Consider the following 25,499-nt stretch of genomic DNA (forward strand, 5'->3'; position numbering starts at 1 on the left):
TGTACATTTCGTAGGACTTGTGATTGCAATTCAACATGCAAAATATCATATAATCACACTGAAATACAATCAGAGACATATCTATTCTAAAAATGGACAGATTATGAGTCAGTGCGAGACAAATGTACTTGAACTTTCTCAGCCTGAGCGCTGATGCATTTCACCGTCAGAGCTCAATCAAGTGGCCCTCCACTCCCTCCCTCCCTCCCTCTACCCCTCCTCTCATTCGTCTGCTGCCCCTCCGGTCTGAACAGAGGATGGATGGATGGATGGAGGGAGGGAAGGAGAGAGCAAAATGGATGTATGTGTGGAGGAGTAGGTCGATAGGCTATTATCATCAGCATACATTAAGCAAACTGTATGGAAATGACCTGAACCACTTTACCTCTTGAGAGATGGATTGATGGATGGAAGATGATGGGGAGAAAAAGTAAGAGGAGAAGGAGGAGGAAAAGAAAAACCATGAGTGATTGATGATGCTGACGGAGGATGTGAGCCAGAAAAGACAAAAGTGAGAACATATAAAAACTTGCTAAATCATTATTTTTGTGTGCAAACACAACAAATAAGACTGAGTGGTGAGAGTGTGTGAACTGAGAAACATACATTACATATCAAATTGGTTTCAAATTGGATTGTGTGCAAATGGTATTCAAGCTGTCATCGGCATTGCGTGTGTATGTGTGTGTGTGTGTGTGTGTGCCTGAGTGAGTAATGATGCGAAAACTGAGCTTCTCTCTACTCAAATTGTTCTCAAACTCCACTCACACTCCATAAAATATTCAATCATTACTCAGATCTGCACAAACAATTATGTAAATCTAAAGCAGGCCCGTGTCTGGTGAATGTGAGACTCGGTGCTGCTTGGTTTTCTCTCTGCCGTCTTCCATTTCATGTATCAAATTCCTCCAAAAAATACAAATACATTTAGCATTTTTGCTGTCCGTCTTATCAAGGCGACAAGAAACAGAAACAAGTGCTGCATGGAGGACACATGACGACAAAAATATAAAAATCCAAGACGCCGAGTAGCTTGTCCAGCAAAGTAATCCCACTGAGTCCTGCTCTGTGTGTATAAGGGGACAGATCTAAAACACCAAACGTATCAAAAGGTAAATTTTCTGTATTATGGTTGGTTTGATCACAGCTTCCAGAGTTACCTGGAGAAACGAGAAGCCAGCTGAATATAATATGAAATGTTATGAATAGTTGAATGTAAAGACTGCATCTGTTGGGACCTTTCTTGGACTCATTTACTGTAAAGACTGAATATGTGTGAATAACCAAGAGTGTTCACACTTACATGTGCCCAACTTGTTTTTACTACTGGAACTAGCACTTGTCTTCAATGATGATTTATCTGCCAATTATTTTCCCGATTAAACTATTCGTTTTTTCAGTCTATAAAATGTCACAAAGTGGTGTTTCTCAAAGCCCAAGATGTCTTGTTTTGTCACCAACCCAAAGATATTCAGTTTACTCTTACAGAGAAGAAAAAGAAACAAGAAAATCTTCACACTTTTCCAAATAAAATGTACTGGAACCAACTGATTATCAAAATTGTTGGTGATTCACAGTTACACATAGATGAATCATTGCAGTTCTATTTTGCTCTCTTGTTCTACCCTTTTGTGTTTGAAATGTTAAAGGTTGAATAAAAAAAAGTTTATCGAAAGTGAAAGCTTTTAAAATGGAACCCCTTCATAGTCATGGCCATCTTTGACTTCTTACTGTAATGTAATGCACTTGCTCACCCTTGTCCTCAAGGTATAATTCAGAACAATCACAGAGTAATTAACTGCATTAATACTTCATTATGGTACTTCATCCTTCATCCTGTAAATTAGCCTTGATGTAAATCAAAAACAGATTGGCCCAAAAGTAATTCCTCTCCTGCAAATTGTAATTACCTTACATCGGTCTAATTAACAGCATATGCTTTTTCAGGCTACAGGTAGTAAAGTTGGAACAACAGATGTAACTACACTGTCAATCAGCAGAGTATAAACCTCTGCCAAGGCCCAACAGTCTCCTTTATTTACAACAAATTGATACCAGCCAGCCAAATACACCTGATATTCTTTTAATAAAGATCCATGCATACAATGCAGAAAAACAGTGTTTCTTGCAATGTTAAAGAAAGTGAGAAAACATTCTTGGATTTGTTCCTTTATCCAGATCCACACAAAAAGTTAATTGGGCCTATCTGGGCTCAGACCCATGCACCATTCAAGTTTTTGATTAACACTGCCAACCGAACTAACGACCGACTGCCCGCATAATCCTGCGACTGACTGACCATGGAAATTCTCCCACTGACTGACCGGCCAACCGTGTAATCCTACCGTCCATGTCATTTTGCAAACTGACTGCCCAACTGACTGCGTAATCCTGCCAACCACCTGCCGCCCACCCGGCCAACCAACCAACCAACCTACATTACCGACCAGCATGGTAAACCTGCTGACTGGCCAATTGATCAACCATGGGCCTTTAAAAAAACCTTCTTGGTGGAGGTAACTTACCTACATCACCATAAAGGTCTATAAAATGATGTGTAAATCACATCAGGTTTTTCTTTCATTGTGGATGTGGCTTACATCTAAAGCGAGCAGTGTGAGTCTTTTTGGTTAAGTCATAGTGTGTCGTCCGATGTAGCACTTCATGGTTTTTGTACGGCTGTAAAGTTGCAACATAAAGAAATGTTCACTTTCAACTTGGTATTGCTCAAATGTACTAAGCTCACACTTATTACAACGATGAGGTTGGATTTTGGCTGGACTAACTGATGTATAATTGGCTTGCATGCAGTGAAGCCTATAAACGGGAATGGTTGTGCAAACATTGTTTAGTTCAGTTCTTTAACATCGCAACAATGCACTTTAAACGATACCGGCCTCATTTGTGCTATTTTCCAGATTGGTATAATAAGGCTGTTGCTGTGTATTGGAAATAAGAGAAAGATGGATATCGTGCACAACTTACTGCATGATGTTGGAATACATGTGCTGGAAATTAAGCTACAGTATTTTGTTACATCATAATCTCTTGACTTGTACTGAAACATTACCTACCATCCCTGCCTTTGACAGCATAATCAGACGTCTCCGCCTGATGAGTCAAGCCAAAGTGCAGCGGCACTCGAGGCAACTTGAATTTTAGTTTAATTACCAGCTAACAATTTACAGTTGACAAGCCACTTTGTGCTTGTGTGGTTTGACAGCCTGCCACTGAACCTCATTTTGAGTATCAAACATTAACGTCTTTAAGCCCTGTTTGCAGAGTCTTCTAGGAGTTTGCAGTTAATGAACCAGAGGATCGAATCACAGGACATCCTGGTTGTTGTTCCCATCTCGTGTTTTGTGTTGTTTGCGGTTTCAGTACAGACAATACTTTTGACGATTAACAAACAGCATCTTTCTGAGCAACAGAGAAAAACCTAAAATCTGATGGACAAGGTGGACAGAGATGATACGTGGCGGCTCTTTTATTTATTAAAGCTGAGAATGCATCTTAAACACTGTGTGTGAGTAACCTGATTGGTCGTGTTCTGCTATTGAAGTTTGTTTATTTGTTGCAACCAACACAGGGTTGCACAACGCAATGCAAGCTGTGGATGCTGTTGCTTATTTCTGTGGTATAGTGCGGAGGGTTTTACAGCCTTACCTCAACTAACATAAGCAAATATAACTGATTCAATAGGTGAAATACAGTATAAGCTGCAGTCGCCAAGGCCAAACAGATGTTAAATAAAAGACTAAAGCTGAATGTTATCAGCACGGCAACACAAAGGCAGCAGCGGTTTGTAAGGAGAAAAAGACAGGAATCAATGAGTCGATATCTTCTGATGTCACAGCTCTGTTTCGCAGGTATCGACTCCAACAATAGCACGGCAACACAAAGTAAAATCAACGGTCTTTTCCCAAAGGTGTTATGTACAGTATGTGTGTGTGTTTGTGTGTGTGTGTGAGAGTGCATAGAAGTGAAGAAACCAAAGATGCTAAGCTAGCTATCAGTGCGTCTGACAGCTCCTGACCCTGAGTCGTAGTCCCCAGCCAAGAGATGCTGACAGAGTCACTGGCAGGTCGAAGACTGTGTAAAACCCCCCGATGGTGTGTGTGTGTGTTTGGCAGAGTTTAAATGGCTACATCAGCTGTCTGTACTGAGTGATGAGGTCACGACAGTCCTGTCACAGCTGTCTGTGACAAAAGGTACATGACCCGTCATAGTGACAAGTATAAAATGTTGTGTGTGTGTTAATAAGAGTGATGACAAAACCTGAGAGGATGACAGTGTGAGCATAATTACAAAAGATAAGATAAGCGCCAATAAAATAATGGAAGAATCATTAGTTTTCATTTGGTGATCTCATATGAATTAATGCTAATCGTCAAGCTTGAAACTCTGAAGTTGTAATTGAAGGTTTTTCTTTATTTTTGCGTGCAGCACGGCACAATGAAACACGACACCCACCTTTTGCGGTTATATCATGACTTTGAGAACACTGCAAGGTTCACCAAAGGGGGGCAATAATTGTGTCAAGCGTCTAAAGACTGTACACGGAAAGACTAATTAGCTGTGCGACAATCAGTGCAGATGATTGTGAGGAACATGTTGTTCCGACTGAATAACATTACGTATTCAAAAGTAGCTTTTTTCTGTTGCTTCCGAGTTAAATTGTCTACATTTTCTGACAGCATAATTAAGCTCATGCTAGTTGCCCTAAGAACCTCTTTGGTTAATTGTTAAAAAGTGCTCATCTATAAAGGTCCTTGTCTTATAAATCTTCGTGTCCATCCATCCTGTTTTATGATCTTTTCATATGCTGTCCTATTCAGTCAGAGGTGAAGGAAGTATTTAGAGCCTTTACTTCAGTAAAAGTACTAATATCACAATGTTAATACACTGCTGTCCTTGATTGTTAAAGTTAAGATAATATGTGTAATAAGATCATAAAGTGCACTTAAAGTATTAAAAATAAAGGTACTAAATGCAGGAAAAAATCCACTATGACCATTAGATTATTATTACTAGTATATTAATGTAAAATCAGGATTTTACTGTATAGGACTACAACTATGATTATTTGCACTCTAGATAAAGCATCTGATTATTTTTGTTATCGATTGATTGTCTGGTTCTGAAAATTTCTGTCACAATTTCCCAGAAACCAAAGAGAAAGTTAAAATGCTTATTTGGTCCAACCAATAGTACAAACTTTGAAAATATTAAAAATGATCAAAACAGAAAAGCAGCAAATTTTCACATTTGTGAAGCTGGAACAGAGATAAAGTCTCTGATAAAACTAATTGTACAAGCCTGTCATGTGCTTTGTGTCCAAAAGTCTTCTTTTGTAAAGTAACCATAGTAACTGTCAGACAAATGTAGTGAAAAAGGTAGACTATATAGACGGTCATATACAAAATGTAAGGTGAGGGTTTCTGCAATGCACTGTTTCAAGGCAGGAAAACTGAATATCATCATGCCTTTACATTTGCATATCCATGCAATGGAACATTACTGTATTAGTGTTATGTTTTCCTCCTATTAAAGATGTTATGGTTGAATTAATTAGTTCGTGCCAGTGACATATCTCTTTACTTTTAGTTTACTTTTTTACTTTTAAAACCCGCAAAAACAACCGAGTGTCTCCAACTGTCTCTCTCTCTCCTGTGCTGTACATTTTGTCGGCACACTGCAGGCACGAACTCAACGATGTGTTGAACAAATAACCACATGTGATGACGGAGATCACACCATCAGGTTGATTAATTTACACACATTAAATCCTGTTTTATTTTGATTCTTTTATATCTTGTTTTATATGTTGTATTTTTACTATTTTGTGATTTTGTGTGGCTGCTACTTTGGCCAGGTCTCTCTTGTAAAAGAGATCTTCAACCCAGTGGGACTAACTGGTAAAATAAAAGTTAAATGAAATAAATAAATATGTCAATTTTATTTAGCATTTTTGACACTGGCTTTTGACTGGCAGGCTGGCTTGGTCACTGTGCCAACATATGACATGGACAACATTATTGAGCCATGAAAGAGCAATTGTTTCTGCTCAGTCTGCCGCTGACTCGCCCTGTGGTCTTCTCATTAGCCTGTCTCCAACTGTACTCCACTTCTGTAACGTCCATCCTTACGTTCCTTGATGTGCCGCTCCATCATTTAATAGATATGACTGACACATTTGATTTTTTTTTTTTCTTAAAATACCAGTAAATGTGATGTTTTTCCCTTGCTCTCAGCCATCACGAATACATTTACAGTTGGAAAATGTGCCAATAATCTTCTTTCCATGACTGACACTCTATCTCTCTTCACCATTTCACTTCAGCTGTCCATCTCCACCTGCCTCCCTCTCTCCTTCTATTAGACCTAACACTGTCAGCCCTCTCCTCCCTCGCTCCATCCTGTCTCTAATAAGTCTGGCATTCTCAGCACCGTCTTCCCTCCTCCCTTCTCTCCATCCCTCCTTACCGTCTCCATCCTGCTGTCCTTCTCTCTAATATGGTTGACATTTGTTACCCTCTCCTCCTCCCTCCATCTCCCCTGGCTGACTCAAGCTAAAGTGCTGCCTGGAGGGCTCTTTCGTGGGCAGCAGAATTATCGGGCTCAGGTCCAAGGCCACAGGTTAAGTGCACTCTGAACAGTGGAAAAGTGACAAGAGGGCTGAGTTGCACCTGAGCGCAGAGGAGGATGTTTATGTAAGACAGACTGCCGTTAGGTAATGATAAAGACGAGTCAATGTGCAACCAAGTAGACAAACTTCTTTTACAGTATCATGACTGTTCATGTGGTCAGCGTATTAGAAACACCTCGGCCTGCAGGAAGCTTTACGGTGGATAAATGTTTAGCCAGGCACACTGCACTTATCACAACTGAGTATGTGCCCCAAAAACTGAGCTGGTACGCTGGGAGTAACGCCTTTCAACACAATGTTTCTATTTTCTCACGTTAGAATCAGTTGCATCCCCAGTGTTCACGCACTTGACTAGCGGACAAATTTGTGCAGCGTCTGCACACGAAACATCAGCCACTGTCCATCAAATGAATGCAGACTTTCACATAACCTTCAGATCCACATGTCATGCAGAAATGTGGAAGTGTTCATTCATGTATAATTATACATATATATTGTAAGATGAGAAATAAAGTAAGGTATGCGTAAATAAATAAAGCTGATGCAATAAACACATGAAAGAGAAAAATGTTCACAAAGATTTCCCATTAATGTCACCTCTGCTATTTTGGAGTTGAACAAAAACGAACTGTGCAGTGGCTCCGTCATTTTAACCACTTTCTCCCCTGAAAGGCTCAAAACAGCAGCTCAGCGTATGAAAGTTTAAATGTTTCAAAGCACAGGAACTAAAGCTGCGTGAATATATGGACATTCACATTGCGATACACGGCTATATATCGTCTGGAATTTTGAAATATATTGGTTAAAGAAAATATGACTATCGTAGTGTACTGTAAGAAAATGTAATACTTTAAATTTGGTTATTTGGCAATACGCTGCTCAGTTGCTTTTAAAGGTGCCAAAGGTAAGAAATGGCCACCTGTCAAACTCAGACTCACAGAACTCACTCAGTTCAGACTTGAGGAGTATTATGAGAAAGAATGTTCTGGGGTTTAGCATGTGAGCTGAGAGTGTAACTTGGAAACTCGGAAAATGTGGCCTTGGCTGCTCATTTATTTTGGACACCAGGCTACAAATACAATGCGTTTTCTTTCCTATTCTGTGGCGAGCGGTGGAGCAGGGTGGAGTGCAGAGGTGGAGTTAATGGAATGGCCTGGAGCGGCTTTGAGCAGGGGAGCGGGGGGGGGGACAAACACCTCTGCGAGCGAGGAGCGGCAGTTCTCAGCACTCCACTGCTTTGGCTGGGGCTAGCTGGTTAGCATGCCAATACGCTTTTTTTTTTTAGTATTTTTTTGGCCTTTTTATGGCTTTATTGATAGTACAGCTGAAGATATGACAGGAAACAGGGAGAGAGAGAGGGGGAGTGACACGCAGCAAAGGGACCGACTGAGCTAAACGGCGCCCCGGTTAGCATGCTAACTTCAGTAGATATCTCTGCAACACGATACATAAATGTCCTTGAAATATGGTAAAAACTATGATTTTTTTGTGTAACCCAAAACCGAAGTACATGATGCACATTCCGTACTGTGAGCTTTGCATACCTCCTCGTCCCTACTGGTGTGGTTAACCAATGTCAACCAAACTAAACTCAAAACTACCCAAAGAACTCAAAAGCAGAAGTCATGGTTAAAAAAGACTTTGCAGAACTGTCCCACACAGGCAGGTAAGTCAAATCAAGTAATTGCTACCTGCTCATTGGTGTAAAGGCCTTTAAAGCTTTGTGCCTCACTCTGGTGAGTTCATGCTGATTCAATGCAGTAATACACAAACACATTGGCAGGCACATATTGTACAGGACATAAAAAAACGCTGAACCATAGGTCATAGGCCTGCTGGCTCTGCAACAGCGAAGCAACATGAGCTAAACACCAACAAAGCATCATGGGACCAGGATGATGTGGGTGCATTGATTTTTATGTGGGAGTGGGGCAGAGGGGTGGAGCTAAAACTGGAAATGCAGGAGATGACAGATGCACATCGACTGATGTCTAAATGGGCATGTGGGGGTGGAGTGGATGTGCTGGGCCAGGGTGGTGTGTATGTATGAAAAATACAAACAACCAGAGCAGAGTGTGTGTGTGTGTGTGTGTGTGTGTGTGTGTGTATATGTGTGTGTGTGTGTGTGTGGGGGGGGGGGGGGGGGGGGGAATGAAGGGCGGGGCTCGTGCCACAGCAGCCACACCTCACCATGGAAACGGTTGCTCGGTGATACTTCGATGATAGCCAAGGGACGCTGACCCCTGAATGTTATATGAGAACCTCTCACCTGCTGGTGTTCGACTGAGAAATGTGTGTGTGGAGGGAGTGGGTGTTACATATTATAAAGAACAGATCCTGCAGAGGAGTCTGTGTGTCGGTATCAACTAAAAACATTTCCTTTACAGCTCTTGCTTCACTATGAGGCTCTGAGAAAATGAAAACTGAATAGGAACATTTATCTCTAACCTTAAGTTTCACAACATAGACATGAGCTCAATGAGCCGTAACCTCTTAACATATTTTTTGCATCAGTCATCTTGCTCGTATGGAAACTTAACAGGCCCTGTTACATTTCTGTCGGGCTGGTATCGTCCTTGCTAAATTGTCTGTCATATTTTGATGTTTTGACGTAACGTGAAATGCCACGACTTAATAACTTTTCAGCGTGAGACACTTAAAATGCAAACAGCCACAGAATCTGTGTGTCTCTACACACTCACCTGGCAGAAGACAGGTTTATAGGTGTCAGAGAAGAGCTGGGTCAGTTCTTCAGAGTCGCACAGGTCCAGCGGCAGCCGGTTCACACACAGACACTTGGAGTGCAGGTTCTCCTCTTGGCTCAGCTGGTTGACGTCCATCCACTGCACCATCAGTGAGCGATCGCCCTGCGCAATCAAATACCGTGATACTGAATCTGTGTCTCTGGACCTTGAGCACAGTTCACACTCCTACGCTACACAAATACCCTCTAAACTCTGCATCCATTAAGACAAATATTTTTAAATATGGATATACTTGCTATTATATATTCACCCTCTTGGCTCTAAAGAGCTGTTTTGAAAGCTCGACAGCTCTTCAGCTGCACCTCCATCAACATGTTTTGTTTCAGAGCTGGAGATGATCACAAGTGCAAGGTCAGACTAACCGTTGAATAATCTAAAGCAAACAGATTCTGGAGGACTAAAATTAGATGAAAGTTTCTTCGTTCAGCACTTCCCACTGGGTTTCATCAGCAATTTTGGACTTTATGGTCAAATTGAAACCAAAGTCGACTGGCAGAACTCGTATTTGTGCTGATCATCTGTTTTCCCCCTTTGTGGCCGATTTCTATCAATCCTCCTGACTGATGATTACAAGTTTACAAACTCATCGTGAGGATGTGACAAAACTCAAAGGTATCATGATTATTGTTTCTGCTTATTTTTTTATGTTTGAATCAAAGCAGACCAGCTGATGGCAGTTTATTTGGGAGCTAAATTTAATAAAACAATAAAACATGTTACCTGCTTTGTGCTGGTTAATAGGGCTGGGTATTGTTAAGAACCTCACAATTCGAATCGATTTCGATTCTTAAGGTCGCAATTCGATTCGATACCGATTCGATTCAATATTGACTTAAATGCTTCGATATCAATTCAGTAATAAGTAGTAACAAGCAAATAATTCATTAGTGTACCTGTTGATAATTTTTTCAAGTTAAGCTGAGAAAGTGCCATTGTTTCTGGGACTGCATGGTACATTTTTGTCTGACATAAACATAGACATGACCGCCGTCCCTCCGCCCTCCGTCTAGACACGAGGGGGTAAACGTTGATACTGTACCCCCCTCTCTCCCCGGAGGAGATTGCTACTCGCAGGCGCACGGTGCAGCGGCCAGGGTGAGACCGGCTGCTGGGAGTTTACAGTCTCCGAAAGAGCGTTAGACATCGGCTACCCGCCTCCGCAGCTCCGACGGTGTTTCAGCAGTGCATCACCCTCCGACCCTCAAGCGAGGTCGCAGGTGAGAGGCTTCCAGCTGCTGGAGGGGGGGACCGAGAGGTCCGGCGAGGGACAGCGGGTGGTCGGGGCCGCTGCTTACCGGAAATGATTCAGAGGATTTTATGAATCGATATTAAATTGGGAAAAAATATATTGCAATGCATTGATGAATCAATATTTTTACCCACCCCTACTGGTTAATAGTCCAATCTGCTGATAATAAAATCCACTCTGACACGATTAATCAATCAGATGTCGACCATTAAATCAATGTCCATCTATTTTCATAATCAATTCATCGGTTTAAGTAATAAAAAAACAAAAAGAACAAAAAGGAACATTTTCTGGTTTTGTGGCTCCCCTATGACAGTAAACTGAATATCTTTAGGTTGTGAACACAACACACTTGAGGACGTCATCTCGGTCTTTGGGACACACACTGATTTCGGACATTTTATTGATGAAACTAAATGATTAATCAAGAAAAAAAGTTTAAATTATCATTAGTCTTAGCCCTAAAAAAAATGTAAGGTTCTATATATGAGATTGTGAACATCAATAAAGCTGCCAACAACTATTAGCTTTATAAAGATATTGTGGAACAATGGCATCCTGACTAGAGAATCAAGTCACACCTCCTATGTGTGTGTTGTTATCCAAGCTAAAGGGCTCCAACTTGACTCAGAGCTGGTTTTTACTCTTCTCATCACACAGGTGACTTGACATCGCTAGATGTCGCTGAATGCTGTGTATTCAACCTTTAAGTTAAAATGTTCAATTTTTCAAGCAGTCTAAACTAAACTTAACTGAAGTGAATCTTTTGAACTCAAAGAGGCTTCAAAGAAACATGACCCCCTCGAAGAACATCTTTCTGTCCGTAGCAACAACACTGAATAATCGAACATGACCGGATCATATTTTAACAAGTGCTTCAACATACCAGCGGTCGGCCCAGCAGCTCAGAACGGGCCCGTGAAGCAGAGTCCTTCTTCATGTATTCAACGAACCCATATCCCTTGGAGTGACCCGTCAGCTCGCTGTACACCAGGAAGGAGCGCTCGATGTTTCCGTAGGCGCGTACCAGCTCCTCAAACTGCTGGGCAGTGAAGGTGTGGGGCAGGTTGGTGAGGCAGAGAAGGGAGTCGGTGGGCTGCAGGGTGACGTTGATCAGGCGCCCCCGGACAGTGCTGTGATGGAGGGAGCGGATGGCATCCTGAGCCTGGTCCCCGTTCAGCAAAGTCACAAAGGCTGGAGGAGGGGACATTATGGAGACAGCGACGGGTGGAACAGACAGAGACGAGGACAGACACGAAGAATGAGATGCACAGACATAAATGGACGGGGACATGTGGGGGGACAAACACAAACATACATTTAAAGCAGACATTCAAAAACAGGCAGAAAGCAGTTTGTGGAGGGTGCAGAATGGACACACAGTCAGAAAAACATGCAAAAAACAACTCACATGAAAAGCAAAAAATAAAACAAATTAAATAAATGAATAAATAAAAGACAGGCCGAATGTGGCAGAGTGACAAAAAAAATGGGAGATAAAATTTGGGCACAAACAACCAAAATGACAGACAGACAGTAATATAGACAGACAGACAGACAGATACACAGAGAGAAAGACAACACATTAGCTAGAAAGCAAATAGGGAGCCACTATGTAGGGGGAATCCACTGTGACACACACACACACACACACACACACACACACACACTTACTCTCATTTAAAAATGACATAATGACTGGTGTAAATGTAAATATTTGTAAAGTATAAGAGGTGTTCTGATACAATGTTTTTTACCTCTTGACAGAAAAGTAATCAACAATCATTTTTGTTCAAAACCTGACCAATTTGATTTTTGGAGTTGATGCCAAAACATATATGTATATAAGGGAGTGAAATATTGGCCAATATGCAAATATTTTTGGCAGTGATGATGTGGTTATGAACCACTTAGATAAACACTTAGAGATGTACCAAAGGCAGGATATTTTACATATTAAGAATAAACTTTATTTTCCTAAAATGTCATTAGTGTACCGAAACAGTAAACTGTAAATGTATTAGTTATAAATCACCTTAGCATTTTGTGGCATTGTGTTTTCTTGAACCCAATTTTTTCTTTAATCAGCTCACATCGACAACGAGCGATCGACGGGCAAGGACAAACTCTTCCTTGGAGAGCATTCCAGGATCAGCAGGGCCCAATGGAAGACATGGATGTAGCATTACTTGTCCTGCACAGGTTGTTAACGTGATTTGTAGGTTTAATGTCAAATTCTGCATCTTTATCCCTTCTTCCAATCACTGCCTGTGTTTCATGTTCATTTTCACTTCACTTTCCTAAACAGCCAGATTTAATTTTTGTCCCTTAAGGCAGCAGAGGTTATCAGTCTTTGTCTGTAGCCGCTCGCGCTGATACAAGTCTGTTGGGAAGACTTTGATATTTTATGCTTCGAGTCAGCAAAGATTCAGTAAGAATTTCCAGCAGGCGATACCGAGCTCAGTGATTGAAAGAGGAAAAATAACACAGTGTTTAAAGCTCCATTAATGAAACCACACACACGTACACATACAACTGTTATAAAGCTGAAGAGAAGAAACAGAGTGAATGTATAGAATATAAAAAAAAAAAACGTATTAAACTTCAAACAACCTCACGTCAAAACCGCCAGGGACAGATTCATGGTCTGTGAAATGAGGTGCTGATAAATTCATCGTGTGTGCGTGTGTGTAGGACTGACAATGGAGAGAAGAGGTAAAGGTGTGTCAAGAGAAGGGTGTTTGTAGTGTTACACAGGTTGGATATTTAAGAAAAAGAAGGGTTCTCAGCTCAACACCGAATTGTACAGGCTGAAGCTGTTTACCACTCATCCTATACACAGAACATAATGTACACACTGCTGACGGTGTGATCCATCTAATAAGTCAGAAACATAAAGTCCAAGCAGATAACCCTTTAAATTTTCTGGTAAAAACAGCTTTGACCCCGGTTCAGAGCATCACAGATTTACAGCACAGCCAGGAAAATGTGTATAGAAACATAAACAAGACTTTTCATCACCTCCCTAACAACTTGAGCAGGAACTACGATGCAAAGCCCTGCGTCTCCACGGCCCTGGCACTGCTGAGAAAAAGCATGAGTCCAGTTGTAGCATAACATAACTACAGCCGCTTCTGGCAAAAAACTCAAAATACATTTGAATAGTAAACATCGAACCATGCTGCCATAGCAGGAACACACAGGCCGTGGGCAAGGCCGAAACAAGCAAGCGTACAAATAAACACGCTTTTTGATAGTGAGACAGCACTTGTGAGGCCCATGGTAACCATGGTGATGTAGTTCAAATGCTTTGAGACAGGAAACCTTTCCTGACACCAGTGTTCACATTTTTACGGCATTATTTCTTGATATCCAACCACAAGCGATTAAATAAAGTTCATCACTGATGCATTGTGCAATTGCATCGTTTTTTGGAAGAGGTCCATTAAAGTGCACCTTGAACAGCTAAAGACAGCTGTGCCCGGCGCTGTGAGCTTTTGACCGGGCGAAAAATATCACGATGAATCAGGACGATGGCTTTTGTCAAGGCTCCAACCTCTCCTGCTGTTATCCTGACCCTGGAGTCATGCACTAAAAAGCATCTTGAGAGTTCCACAGCAGCATACGCAACGTACAGTATGAACTGGCTGCTGTTCTGAAAACCAATGAGGCCAAGAAGGAATCATGTTCTTGTCGACAGAATATGTCAACAGAATATTTCCATCACGTCGCATACAGATTACTACATGTTGGATGAGATGTAGGAAGCTACTGCTCTTTACTTCCTCCTTGCACTCAGTGCCTGCCATGAAATTATCCCTCTCATGCAAACATACTTTGCACATACCTATATTTGGAGCCTTTTTTAACCATTCAAACTGGAGCAACATGCCTCAACCACCAAGTGGAAGACCCCTAAAACCCTTGTCCACAATTCCAGTTGATTAGTGCCCTTGTTTAAAATACGATTCCCTGGTCTTCTGAAAAATATATTTGAGGGAAAGTGATGCCACTTTTATAGATCTGGCTTATTCTAATATAATAAAAAATGAATGTCTACATGAAAGAAAGAATGGTATCAGATATCGTACCCAAACCAGATTGAATGGAATTGAATCGTACCGAATCGGAAACGAGTCCTATCAAATAGCCATAAATATAGCTCTATTATAAGGGTGAGATGCACACCCCTTTAATGTATATGTATGCATGTACAGTATATATTTGTATCACATACATGAATACAAAACATTTGAGGGACTTAAAAAATTAAAACATTTACATGTGAGGGGTTGACAGAAACCTGTATGTGCTTATATGAGAACCTAACCCAAAAAACAAACGAATGGTAAAATTCAGACAATCAAGATTGCCAAGAATTTCTAAGTCTCTTTTGTATACAGACAATGACACAGAGGAATCCAGTAAATGTGGGGGTTTGTTTTTTATTAAGTTAAAGTACAATACAATTTACACTTGAATAGTTCAAATAGCAAAATTAGATCCTTTTAAAATATGTAGGTCTATTTTATCTAAATATATTATCGATGCATGGTGTCCAATGCAGCAGACATTTATGTAACTTCTTCAAAATACAATAGAAAAGAAAAAAGGTAATTGGACGTTTTTTGGGCTGTTTAAGAGTAAAAACAACCATTAAAAATGGTCATTTGTGGTTAAATAAATAGTGTGTAAAAGAGTATAAATATAACTTTATTTTTGTCCAAATATCTTGACATAAATTAACAGTATTATTCATAGAATGTGATGCCATTTCGAAATAACTAGTGGCATTAGATAAAGATATTTAACTTAAACATCAGCCATGAAAGACATTTGAGTATTTTTACATTCTAGTATCTTCGATGTATTCCATTTCTGTGTTTCCATAATGATGCTACATGTTGGCAGTGAACATAAAAGCCTGACAACAGGCCACTGTGGAGGACCATCCGAGTGTCACTTGTAGCTCTTGTCTTCCATTACTGGTGATAAGATAGAGAAGCCAAATTCAGCACAGTGTTAAAATTCAGCATCGTTCAAGCAGCCAAAATCAAATGGGCTCCATCCTCCAACGCTGACACAACTCCAATTGTATGTACAGGATTCGCTACATTAATAAATAACATGATAACCAAAAGACAAACATAAGGAAACTGGATAACTTGATAATGTGAAAAATAACTGTTTTTGATGATTTTCCAGTATGAGCAGGTCGTTAAAACATCTTTCAACTTCCACACAAATATAATATGGGTATAAAGTGATCGAACAGGTCATTGTGCACATTTTAAGATAGTATGAGTGACTGAACGCCGAGCGCAGGGTAAGCTATAATCAAAATGATCATTACTGCACCATCCATGTAGAAAATCATGGTATGCGCATTTGTTTGCCTTCATACCCAGTGTTTTTTTAGCGATTCCAGACCAGCAGGTCATTTACAGCCTTCACTCCTCAATCTGCATAAACGCATGCGTGGGTGTTTGTCTGCGAGCCTGCTGTGTGTCAATGTGCGCACGTTGACATGGTACGAACCCCGACAAACAGCAGGACAGGGACGAGAACGAAGCAAGGAAATGAGCGGGGGATTTAGACATTTTAGCACCTTCAGAATGATTGAGCGACACAAATAACATCACATAATGCCAAGTTCCAAAAGTCGAACGCTGGAGTTTAGATTTCAGAACCCACAAATCACTGAATGATTGTTTGTTAAAATATTCAAATGAAAACACTGGCAGCTGGTGTCTCTGCCACTCATCAGAGGGAGCAAACACAGCCAAAAAAACATCAGAGCCGTGAGTGATTTTTGGTGCTAAAAAATGGTGCTTCAATCACAAGCAGCGCTAAATATGATTACTCAGTCGGAGCTGGCCGCGTTGACAGTATGTAGTTTTCAGTTCAAGACAGAGGGATCGGCGCCTTCACATCCTGAAGGCACGACAACAAAAGTTTCAAAGCTTCAAAAGAAACCACCAATGAGTCATGATTCACTGTTACACCATAACTGCGTATGCTCCCTACGTAATAATGGCCATAGCAACAGAATGCAGTCTTTTTGCAAAATATCTGTGTTTTAGCTACATCGTTCCGGAGCCCAGGTAGTAATATCCTTTACACAGCCATGTGTTTCACAAAGTGCTGAACGTCGGCCCATTCTTGCTTGTGAAAGTCTGAGCCTTTCAAGGATGCCCCTTTCATCCCCAGTCATGATACTATCACCTGTTACCAGTTAACCATTCAACCTTTGGACCGTTTCACACATTTTAAACAGAGCCTCAGAGCTATGAGGAGGAAACAGCATGATTATTGTCTTTAGCTCTGATTTGGAGAAAGTGTCTGGGGCAAAATGACTGATTTGACTCAATGGTGGAGAAGTCAATAATGTTGCAGAACTGGGTCATGACTGAAATCCACTGTTACTGTCTGGAATCAATGTAAACTAGAGCAGCTGTCCCACACAGGAGAAAGCTTCAACCAATGGAGCTTTAAAGCCTCTATAGTTAATATTTGTTTCTCAAAAGATTGTTGGTATCGCTTCCTTCAAAGCTGCTGTAAGCATTATTTACTTGTTAAAACAAGTGTTAAATAGCTCTGTATTCCAACCGTAATCACTGATATAAAGTGTCTGGTCACCGACAATGGTGAACAGGGGAGGCTACCGACTCCAGCGCTCCCTGTGGCCCGCTTATATTATCAAACAGGTCACGTCAGGATAAAACGCTTTAAGAACATAAAGAGGCAAAGAGCTGCCTTGAGAACAGTAAAGGATCACAATGATTGTTCTGCACCAAACATGTAGGCCAGGACATGTCTGCAGCAGTACAGTGTCTTATTAAAATGACTTTTATCTTTATTAAAAAAAAAGTAGCTTCTGCGATGCGAGTGTCACACTTGGCCATTTTGTGATTTTTAAAATATTTTGATTAATAAATGTGCAGACTTATTTTGATTAAGTCCATAAAAAGTCTCAAGATAATGTCTTCCCATTGCTAGTCTGGTCTTAAATACATGTATATTAAATGTACAGTGATATAAAACAAAAGAAAAGCAGGGAATCTGGAGACAGAGAATATTTGGCATTTTTCCTCGATGACAGATCTCAACCATTAAGCAAATCAACATCATCTAAATCTCATTTCCATTTAAAAACTGAACGGATTTCCTTGAAACTTATGTGGAGGATGCGTCTGGCCCAGAACAGACCAAATGAACTTTTTTGCGCATTACATTTCTCAGGGAACAGGCACCACATTGTTCCCTTTTAACTCTGGTGCAAGCCATCAAAACAATATGTATTAGGCAGTTCAACACATGCCGAGCAGACGGAGGTCTGGAGGTGGCTTAAAAACATCTGTCGTGCGGGACGCCCCCACTGACCTTTTTTATCTCTTTCCAATCCCCGAAATAGAGATAGGCAGACACGATGTCCACACTCTTTGGTTAAAGAATACAGTACAAAGACTTCAAAACCACAGCATGAGCTGCTCCTCCAATATGTACAGGCATCTATGACTGAGCGTGTATGTGCAGATCAGGTAGGTGCTGGAGTCTCATAACGGTTAAAAATGTTGAAATGAGCAACTATTGGTACATCTGCTCCACGGGCCTCTTAGTTTCACAGAGAACAATCAATGTAGGCAGATCTGATCCGAGGTCAGGATCAGGCTAACGCATAGAAAATCTATCTGTATCTCTGTGTCTTCAGCCTCTACTGCATCTGTATCTTTATTGATCCCTCTGTATTGTCTTCCTGTGTCTTTTCTTCCCACAACACTCCTCTACGACTGCTGTATTTCTTCATATCTGTTGGCTTTATGCCGGGTCTCTCTCACTACTTCTCTGAGCTTTTCTATCTCTATTTCCATGTGCCTCTGTCTGTCTTCAGATACCGCCTCCACCCAAATCAATTACCTCAAAGCCCATCTAATACTCTTACACACACACACACACACACACACACACACACACACACACACACACACACACACACACACACACACACACACACATACCGTGCACTCATACACTCTGTAATGGATCCCTTACACTAAGCTGAGAGCCTAATCTGGTTTAACCCGCTAAGTATGGTACCTAACATTAGGCATTACGAGGAGATGGAGAGAATATGGTTTGGCTTTTAAGCTAAAGCTCACTCTTTCTATTGCCTCTAATGACACCGTGTAGCCCAACCAGCGGGGGCTGACGTCAAATCCTGCTCAATACTTTCTCCTGCAGTGAAAGGAAGAACTCCAAGAGTCTTAAATAGCTGACTAAATAACCTTATAATTCACAGCCTGGCAATCATTGAGTGGGCTACCAAATGAACTTTGTCAAAAAAAAGGAAAAAACTTGAAAAAGAAAATCACACAAAAGCGCCTACGTCTTAATTATGGGTCTCTGCTTTCTGTCGATTATCCCCCATGTTCCTATGAGGAGTGTGTAGAGGCACAGGAAAAGAAAAGAAGAAATCTTCCGTTGAAATCACCTCCAAGGCTGTAATTCTGCTGCCACGTTCCCTGTTGAAGGAGCTAATTAAAAACAGGGGAGTTTCGAACGGCACGGCGGACCCCTGAAACTCCAGAGGCTAGTCCTCACGCTGTGTGGAAGGTGCTCCTGCTGTTTCATCTCAGCCCCGAGGCCTAGATGAAAGTCTCAGGAGGAGACGGGAGTCCCACGGAAATAAACAACTCAGCGGGCTGACACAGGTAATCAAGTTCAAAGTTCAGTCCACATATGTTGCCGGTGCCGTGTTGAGGACTCTAAAAATGCTTGGTAATGCTTCGAATTTCTGGCTGATAACAACAAATACTGTGAAATTTTTCAGAAAAACAGACTTAAGGGAGGCTTTGAATGGGAAATGTATGGGATTACATGTGAAACCCATATAAATAAATATGTGAATATATGGGACACTGTGTTTTTTAAGGGGTATTAACAAAGCACGAGCTATGATGGTAAACATGGCAAACATCACAGCTACTAATTATTATCATGTTTGCGTTGCCATTATGAGCATATTAGCGGGCTGACATTAGCATCTTCCTCAAAGCATTGCTGAGCGCAGTCTCACAGGGCCACTATGGCTGTGGACCGATTTAAAAAAACATTTTCAATTCAATTATTCCTTTGTTTCTTCTGATATTCAGTAAAATGGCTAGACCCTGGCTCCTGGTTTTCACCTTGCTTTCACCAAGTTTTTTTTTTTTTTCAAATCAAAATTCAAAACTACGATCCAAGGGCAACATTACGGAACAATCTAAATGAGAAATTTCACCAACCACCGGCCCGAAAGTAATCTATTATCTTTCTGTGGTCGCTTCATCCCTTACAGGCCGTGATGTGATAAATTATAATTTTATCCATTTCACAGATACTTCTTCTCTGCCACAGGTGAAAAGTCTCTTAAGTAGTGATGTCAAAGATTTACATTTGCTTTAGAGATGAAGGGATAAGAGGAAACCAGGGAGCAGAGGACGGGGTTTCGAAATTACATCATCATTGCGATTTCAACCTGCACTAAGGACATATTATCAGTATGTAAGCATGGGCTGACAGGCCGGGAAAGGACGGCCTCTCTGTGGATCTTGCTGCTCTCTTTCTTCATCAATCTCTCGCTCTTACACACACACACACACACACACACACACACAGAATCCTCTGAATCACCCATCACAGCGAAGCCCCATAAGGATGTTCTTGACTGTAATCTGCAAAGTGTATAAATCCTCAGATCACAGCAAACATCGTCTTTGAGAGGATCGCAGCTTTGATCTGAAAGGCTATCCAAACATTAGCATTGTCTGAATCGTGTTGATTATAAAAGAGATTTCACAGATACAAAGGGAAAAACGGGACGAGAATAGAAGAACGACAAGCGGCTCCTCTGATAGACGGTACCTGGTGGTAGAACACCATCAGCGTGTCTACAAATACAAATACTGACGGCTATTACACAGCAATGATCGTGCCTCTCAGCTCTGTGTAAACTCTCGTCCTCCTTTTGCATCTCGGTGGCTTTCTATCGCTCCTCTCTGCTACAGTATCTACATGAGTAAACACTTCAGACGAGCTGCATCCACCTCTCTCATCCCATCCTCTCTCTTCCTCTCCCCCAGCGGTCCTCTCATCCTCCGAGCCCTTTTGTCTTCTAACACGTCGGCCCTCCCACACTCTCCTCTCAATCATCAACACCCTTCCTCTTCATTCTGTCCCCTCGCTCTCGTCTCTCACTCTTTCCATCCGCCGGTCCCCACACAAGCCTCCAGCCTGCAGCACTTCCACGGCCGCCCTGGAGGCGACATTCAGAAAGATCGGAATAATTATGAAAAGTGTACGTATGATAAAAATGAGGCCAGTTGTGGAACCATGCTTAAAAAACATTGCATAAAGCACTTTAAATTACATCAGGAGTTCAGCCTTAACTTTTTTTTTTTGGCTTCCCTTGCCAGCAAAAATGTTTAATATCAAATTAACTTGATCCGTCATTAAGAACATTATACAATGCTGAAATTTTGGAATTCTTTTATTCTTATTTCACTAGTTTTGTTGTATGAGAAGATTTAATTTCAATTGAATCTTTTTTTGATGATTTCAGACAATTTTTGCAAATCCAAAGGACTGTACTCGTTTATACATATGTGATAGGTACAACACTAAGACAATACAAGACCAGAATATCAAATGGGAACTTAAACTTTATACTATTGGGTTTGACCAAAAAGAAAAAGCATAAATGAAACTAAAGTTAAAAAAATCTGGTGGTAAAGTCAGGTCACAGGGAAATTAAATGGACGAAATGGGGTTCAGGCTGGCCAACTGACAGGAAAACAGACCCCACTGCAAAATCCGCGATTAAGCTGTTGGATTTGAGCCAAGATGCAACGAGTGTGGAACAGGATGCAATCAGAGGATCACAAACTACCCTGACATTTGAATGCAACAGTGCCAAATGTAACAGAACATGAGTAACTCTACAGATGAAGATGGATATTTAGAATTAGTGGCTACAAAATCACACACAGACGACACAAATGGTGTTTGATGGTCTTGCTGTTATCAGTTGCAGTATTACTGTTTAAATGCAGTTACATACGGCGTTGGTGGGCGGTGTGTTCAGTGTATAGATGGACGGAGAGATGGAGAAATGAAGGGATTGAGGGATGAGATGCATAAGAGGCAGCGCTGAGTGGATCCAACACTCGGCATCTCTTCAACTAGCCGCCCACTCACCCGCCCACAGCTACATTGTTCACTCAGCCGCTCCGACCCTCTTTGAAACGTTTCACTCTAAAAATGGATGATCCACTAACGTAATTTTGTGCGCTTGTTTACAGTTTTGTAGTATATTATGTGCATTTGCATTTCGAGTGGAAACATAACCATGAAAAAGTGTAAAACAATGTTGCCAACCGATTGTGATTTAAATTTCAATTCAGAGCATCATCAAAACTCAAGTACGGCCACTCGAGCAGCCCGCAGATTGAGGAAAAAATTTGTCATCAGCTGTGAATACTTTCATTCGGTAAATTACAGTAATAATGCTTTTCATTTGTCCACGTAATCCCTCCCCTGTCGGCCATTGTATCATCAATTCATCATCTATTGATCCTTCCAGTACATCGCTCTCATTTCTCTCTCTGTCATGCCCTCCCTCTGTCTGTCTCCCCTTTAACTATAAGTCATACAATCTGTCATTTCGAGTCAATCCTAACCTTCAGCCTCCATCCATCACTTTAGTTCCCTCTCATCCTGCAGCCACCCATTCTGCTGGTGGATGTCACTCCATCTTCCTCTCTCTACCAGTCCTTTCTGCCCTCGTTCTCCTCAGTCCGTTTCTTTGATCTGAGGATTTCATAGTACTATATGCTGGAAACACAAATTTATTTGGGCCGGATAAAACAAGGAATTTGAAGACATCACATTTTTTGTCTTTTGTCGCCATTACATCAGTCTTAGAGGAAAAATTGAATTGAGCTAAACGGATAACACTGCCAAAGATGAATTTACTTGAGGAGATGGTTTTCTCTGAACAGGTTTGAGAAACCAATTTTTGAGAAACGTGACACAAACGTGTGCATCAGTAACGGGGGATCACTGTGTAACGCATCCAGTCCAACTACCCAGACTACTGTCACTGTGAGCAGGCAGCAGCAGCAGCAGACACTGAGTCACTACAACTTGCCAGCACCGTGAGATGGCTGAACACACAAATCAGTCGCCAGATTCGTTTATACACAAAAGGATAAATGGAGAAAGTCATTGGCAGAATAATTGATAATGAAAATAATCATTAGTTGCAGCCCTAATGCTATTCAGTGTGAGCTTCTGCTCTCACACACATTAGTGATATCATGCACCTGTGAGGACACAAAGGCGCACAAGCAAAGCCAGAAGGTTCTTTTATCTCAGGAGCTACAGGCAGTACAAAAGTTTCTCAATTCACAGCAATTAGGACTTGTTAATCACAAACTGATGATGTTCTAATCTTTAAATCAATACGCTTAGATTTAAAGAATGATTCATTTGCAGTATTTTAGTTCATTTTGTCTCTCAGTCTCCCTGTTCGCTCTCTGTCACAGACACACAAACAACATCAACGCTCTGGGAGAAAATATTAATATTCACAACAATATCCTTACAACACCTCAGGGAGGATCACAAAGTGAACTTCCTCTTCTGATGCACCAGCTGTGTATGTGTGTGTTTATGCGGTCGGCTGCTTATCCTAAGCTCTTCATATCTTTAGTGCGCTCTCCTTATACATAAAACGCAAGGTTGAGAGCTCTGATAACTCAGTGACATAAATTATCAGATGTCATGTCTATGTGTGGTGTACCATTTTGTCTGCTTGTGAGTTACTTCATGTTCACCCTCCATTTGTACGGGAGCTTTCAACCAAAAGAGTGAGGCCATGTGTGTCCATGTGTGTCCATGTGTGTGTGTGTGTGTGTGTATGTGTGTGTGTGTGTGTGTGTTTATGACATCTGTGTCTTTCATGTGTGTTGGTGTGAACCACAGATAACAAACAATCCTCGGTCGTCACTGGACACAGAAACTTGATGGTTAATATGATTATGCTGATGGGATATCTGCATTTATTTTCACATATTTCAGAGCTGCCTTTTTTTTGCGTCAGTTTTCTGAAGATAAAATGATGCCACTCACAGTCTTCGGAATTAATTACACTCATTTCTGATCACAAAGCAAAGCCCAAGCTTCAGTTTATTATAAACTAAATAATGGTATGTTTCATAACCCATAACTCACTGTATAAGACCCCCTACAAATATAGACAGGGCAGCAACTGAAACTGCACTGGGGCCTATGGCCAACACAATCACCGATGCACGATGGTCTGGTTGGGTTTAGACACAAAAACTACTGGCTAATGGTAAGAAAACGATCCTAATTTGGCTTGAAATACATGTTTTGTTCGCCATAAAGAGACGTCCCAACTTCTCGTCAAATTTTTTTGTTTTTCTGTTGCCACACACACGGAATGGCTGGAATTTTTCCAAAGGTCTCCTGAAAAATATCCAGTGGTTTCACACTCGAAAATGTTGAAACATCATGACTGCCATAACCAACTTTGCAGCATTCTCACCTGTCAGGTAAGGTGAGACGCATTTTTGTTTGTGGTTTAAAGGAGATTGAAGCCTTCCAGGTGCACAATGTCAAAACATGGGTAACTGTGAAAAACTTCTTTGGCATTTATGCACACAATTTAACCCTCAAGTATTTCAACCTACTTGCATATATACAACTGAACAGAGGAGGAAAAACTATGCCATTAAAGCTTTTTATTTTTCTTCGTACTTTAAACATTGGATACATATATTAATATTTAACATTTATTAGCTTCATACAAATACTGTAGTCTACAAATACATACATCCCTGCTGTCAGTGTCTCGTGACATCAGATAGCTGCTTGTTCATGAAGTTGGATAGATGGATTTGCCCCGAGTAGGAAGCCAAGTTTTTCTAGTAGGAGATCATACATTTCAAGTTTCTCAAATGTATGATGGCACTAATTATCTGTGGATTACCTACTTTAGTTAAAAATCCTGTCCTGTTGTGGGGATGACAGAGAGCCACACACACACACACACATGCACACACACACACATACCACTCCAGCGATAGTAATTACTGCAAAAACAGCTTATAATCCATCACCTGGTACCAGTCAGCAGCCCAGGGTGTGAGAACCACACTCATCTGCAAAACCAATCAAGAGGAAATAACTTAAAAGAATATCCAGACTGTGGTTGAATCAATAAATATCTAAAATATCTAATTAGACTGTGTGCACTGTGCTGATCTGAGTCTGCGCATGACTTGTTGCTCGTACTCCCGCTACTGTCAACCACTACAACTATGCTGCTATGTTTGTCGGCATTCTTCAATCGACAATGAAACATTCTGATATCATAACATAAATTAAAATGTAGTCATTCATGAACTTTGAAGCAACGAGGCGGCCTGTAGCTGTAGTACCATGTGGTGGGCCCCCTTATTGACAGTCGCCTTGTAACGAGCAAAGCGCAGGGGACAATGACGCTGGTGGAAACCGGCGAAGGAGCAGGAAGCATCACAATCATCTTCTCCCCTCTCGGTGTTAAACATGAGTATGTTTATTAACAAGCCGAGGCGTGTGCGTGGGGGCACTTATTGCTTCATTAGCTACCTACAGTGCACTCGGTCTAATGAAAGTCTTAAGAATTCAATAATGAACACACACACTCACACGGAAAGCACACACACACAAACATGAAACATGATATGACACATTCACACAGACTGACAGCAAGAGGTGAAGGGTACAGTAA

General features: G+C 41.1%; 1 protein-coding gene across 2 annotated transcripts in view; it reads right to left on the minus strand.

Moving 5' to 3' along the window:
* raver2 (ribonucleoprotein, PTB-binding 2) overlaps positions 1–25,499 on the minus strand; it is a 96,551-nt gene that overhangs the window by 29,635 nt on the left and 41,417 nt on the right. For both annotated transcript variants that reach the window (XM_030433764.1, XM_030433763.1), the window contains exons 4-5: positions 11,550–11,857; positions 9,352–9,516 (exon numbers count right to left, since the gene is read on the minus strand). In XM_030433764.1, the coding sequence (XP_030289624.1) occupies positions 9,352–9,516; positions 11,550–11,857 (473 nt within the window). The remainder of the gene's footprint in view (positions 1–9,351; positions 9,517–11,549; positions 11,858–25,499) is intronic.

Source organism: Sparus aurata, chromosome 11, assembly GCF_900880675.1.
Source record: "Sparus aurata chromosome 11, fSpaAur1.1, whole genome shotgun sequence".
NCBI classification, from domain to species: domain Eukaryota; kingdom Metazoa; phylum Chordata; class Actinopteri; order Spariformes; family Sparidae; genus Sparus; species Sparus aurata.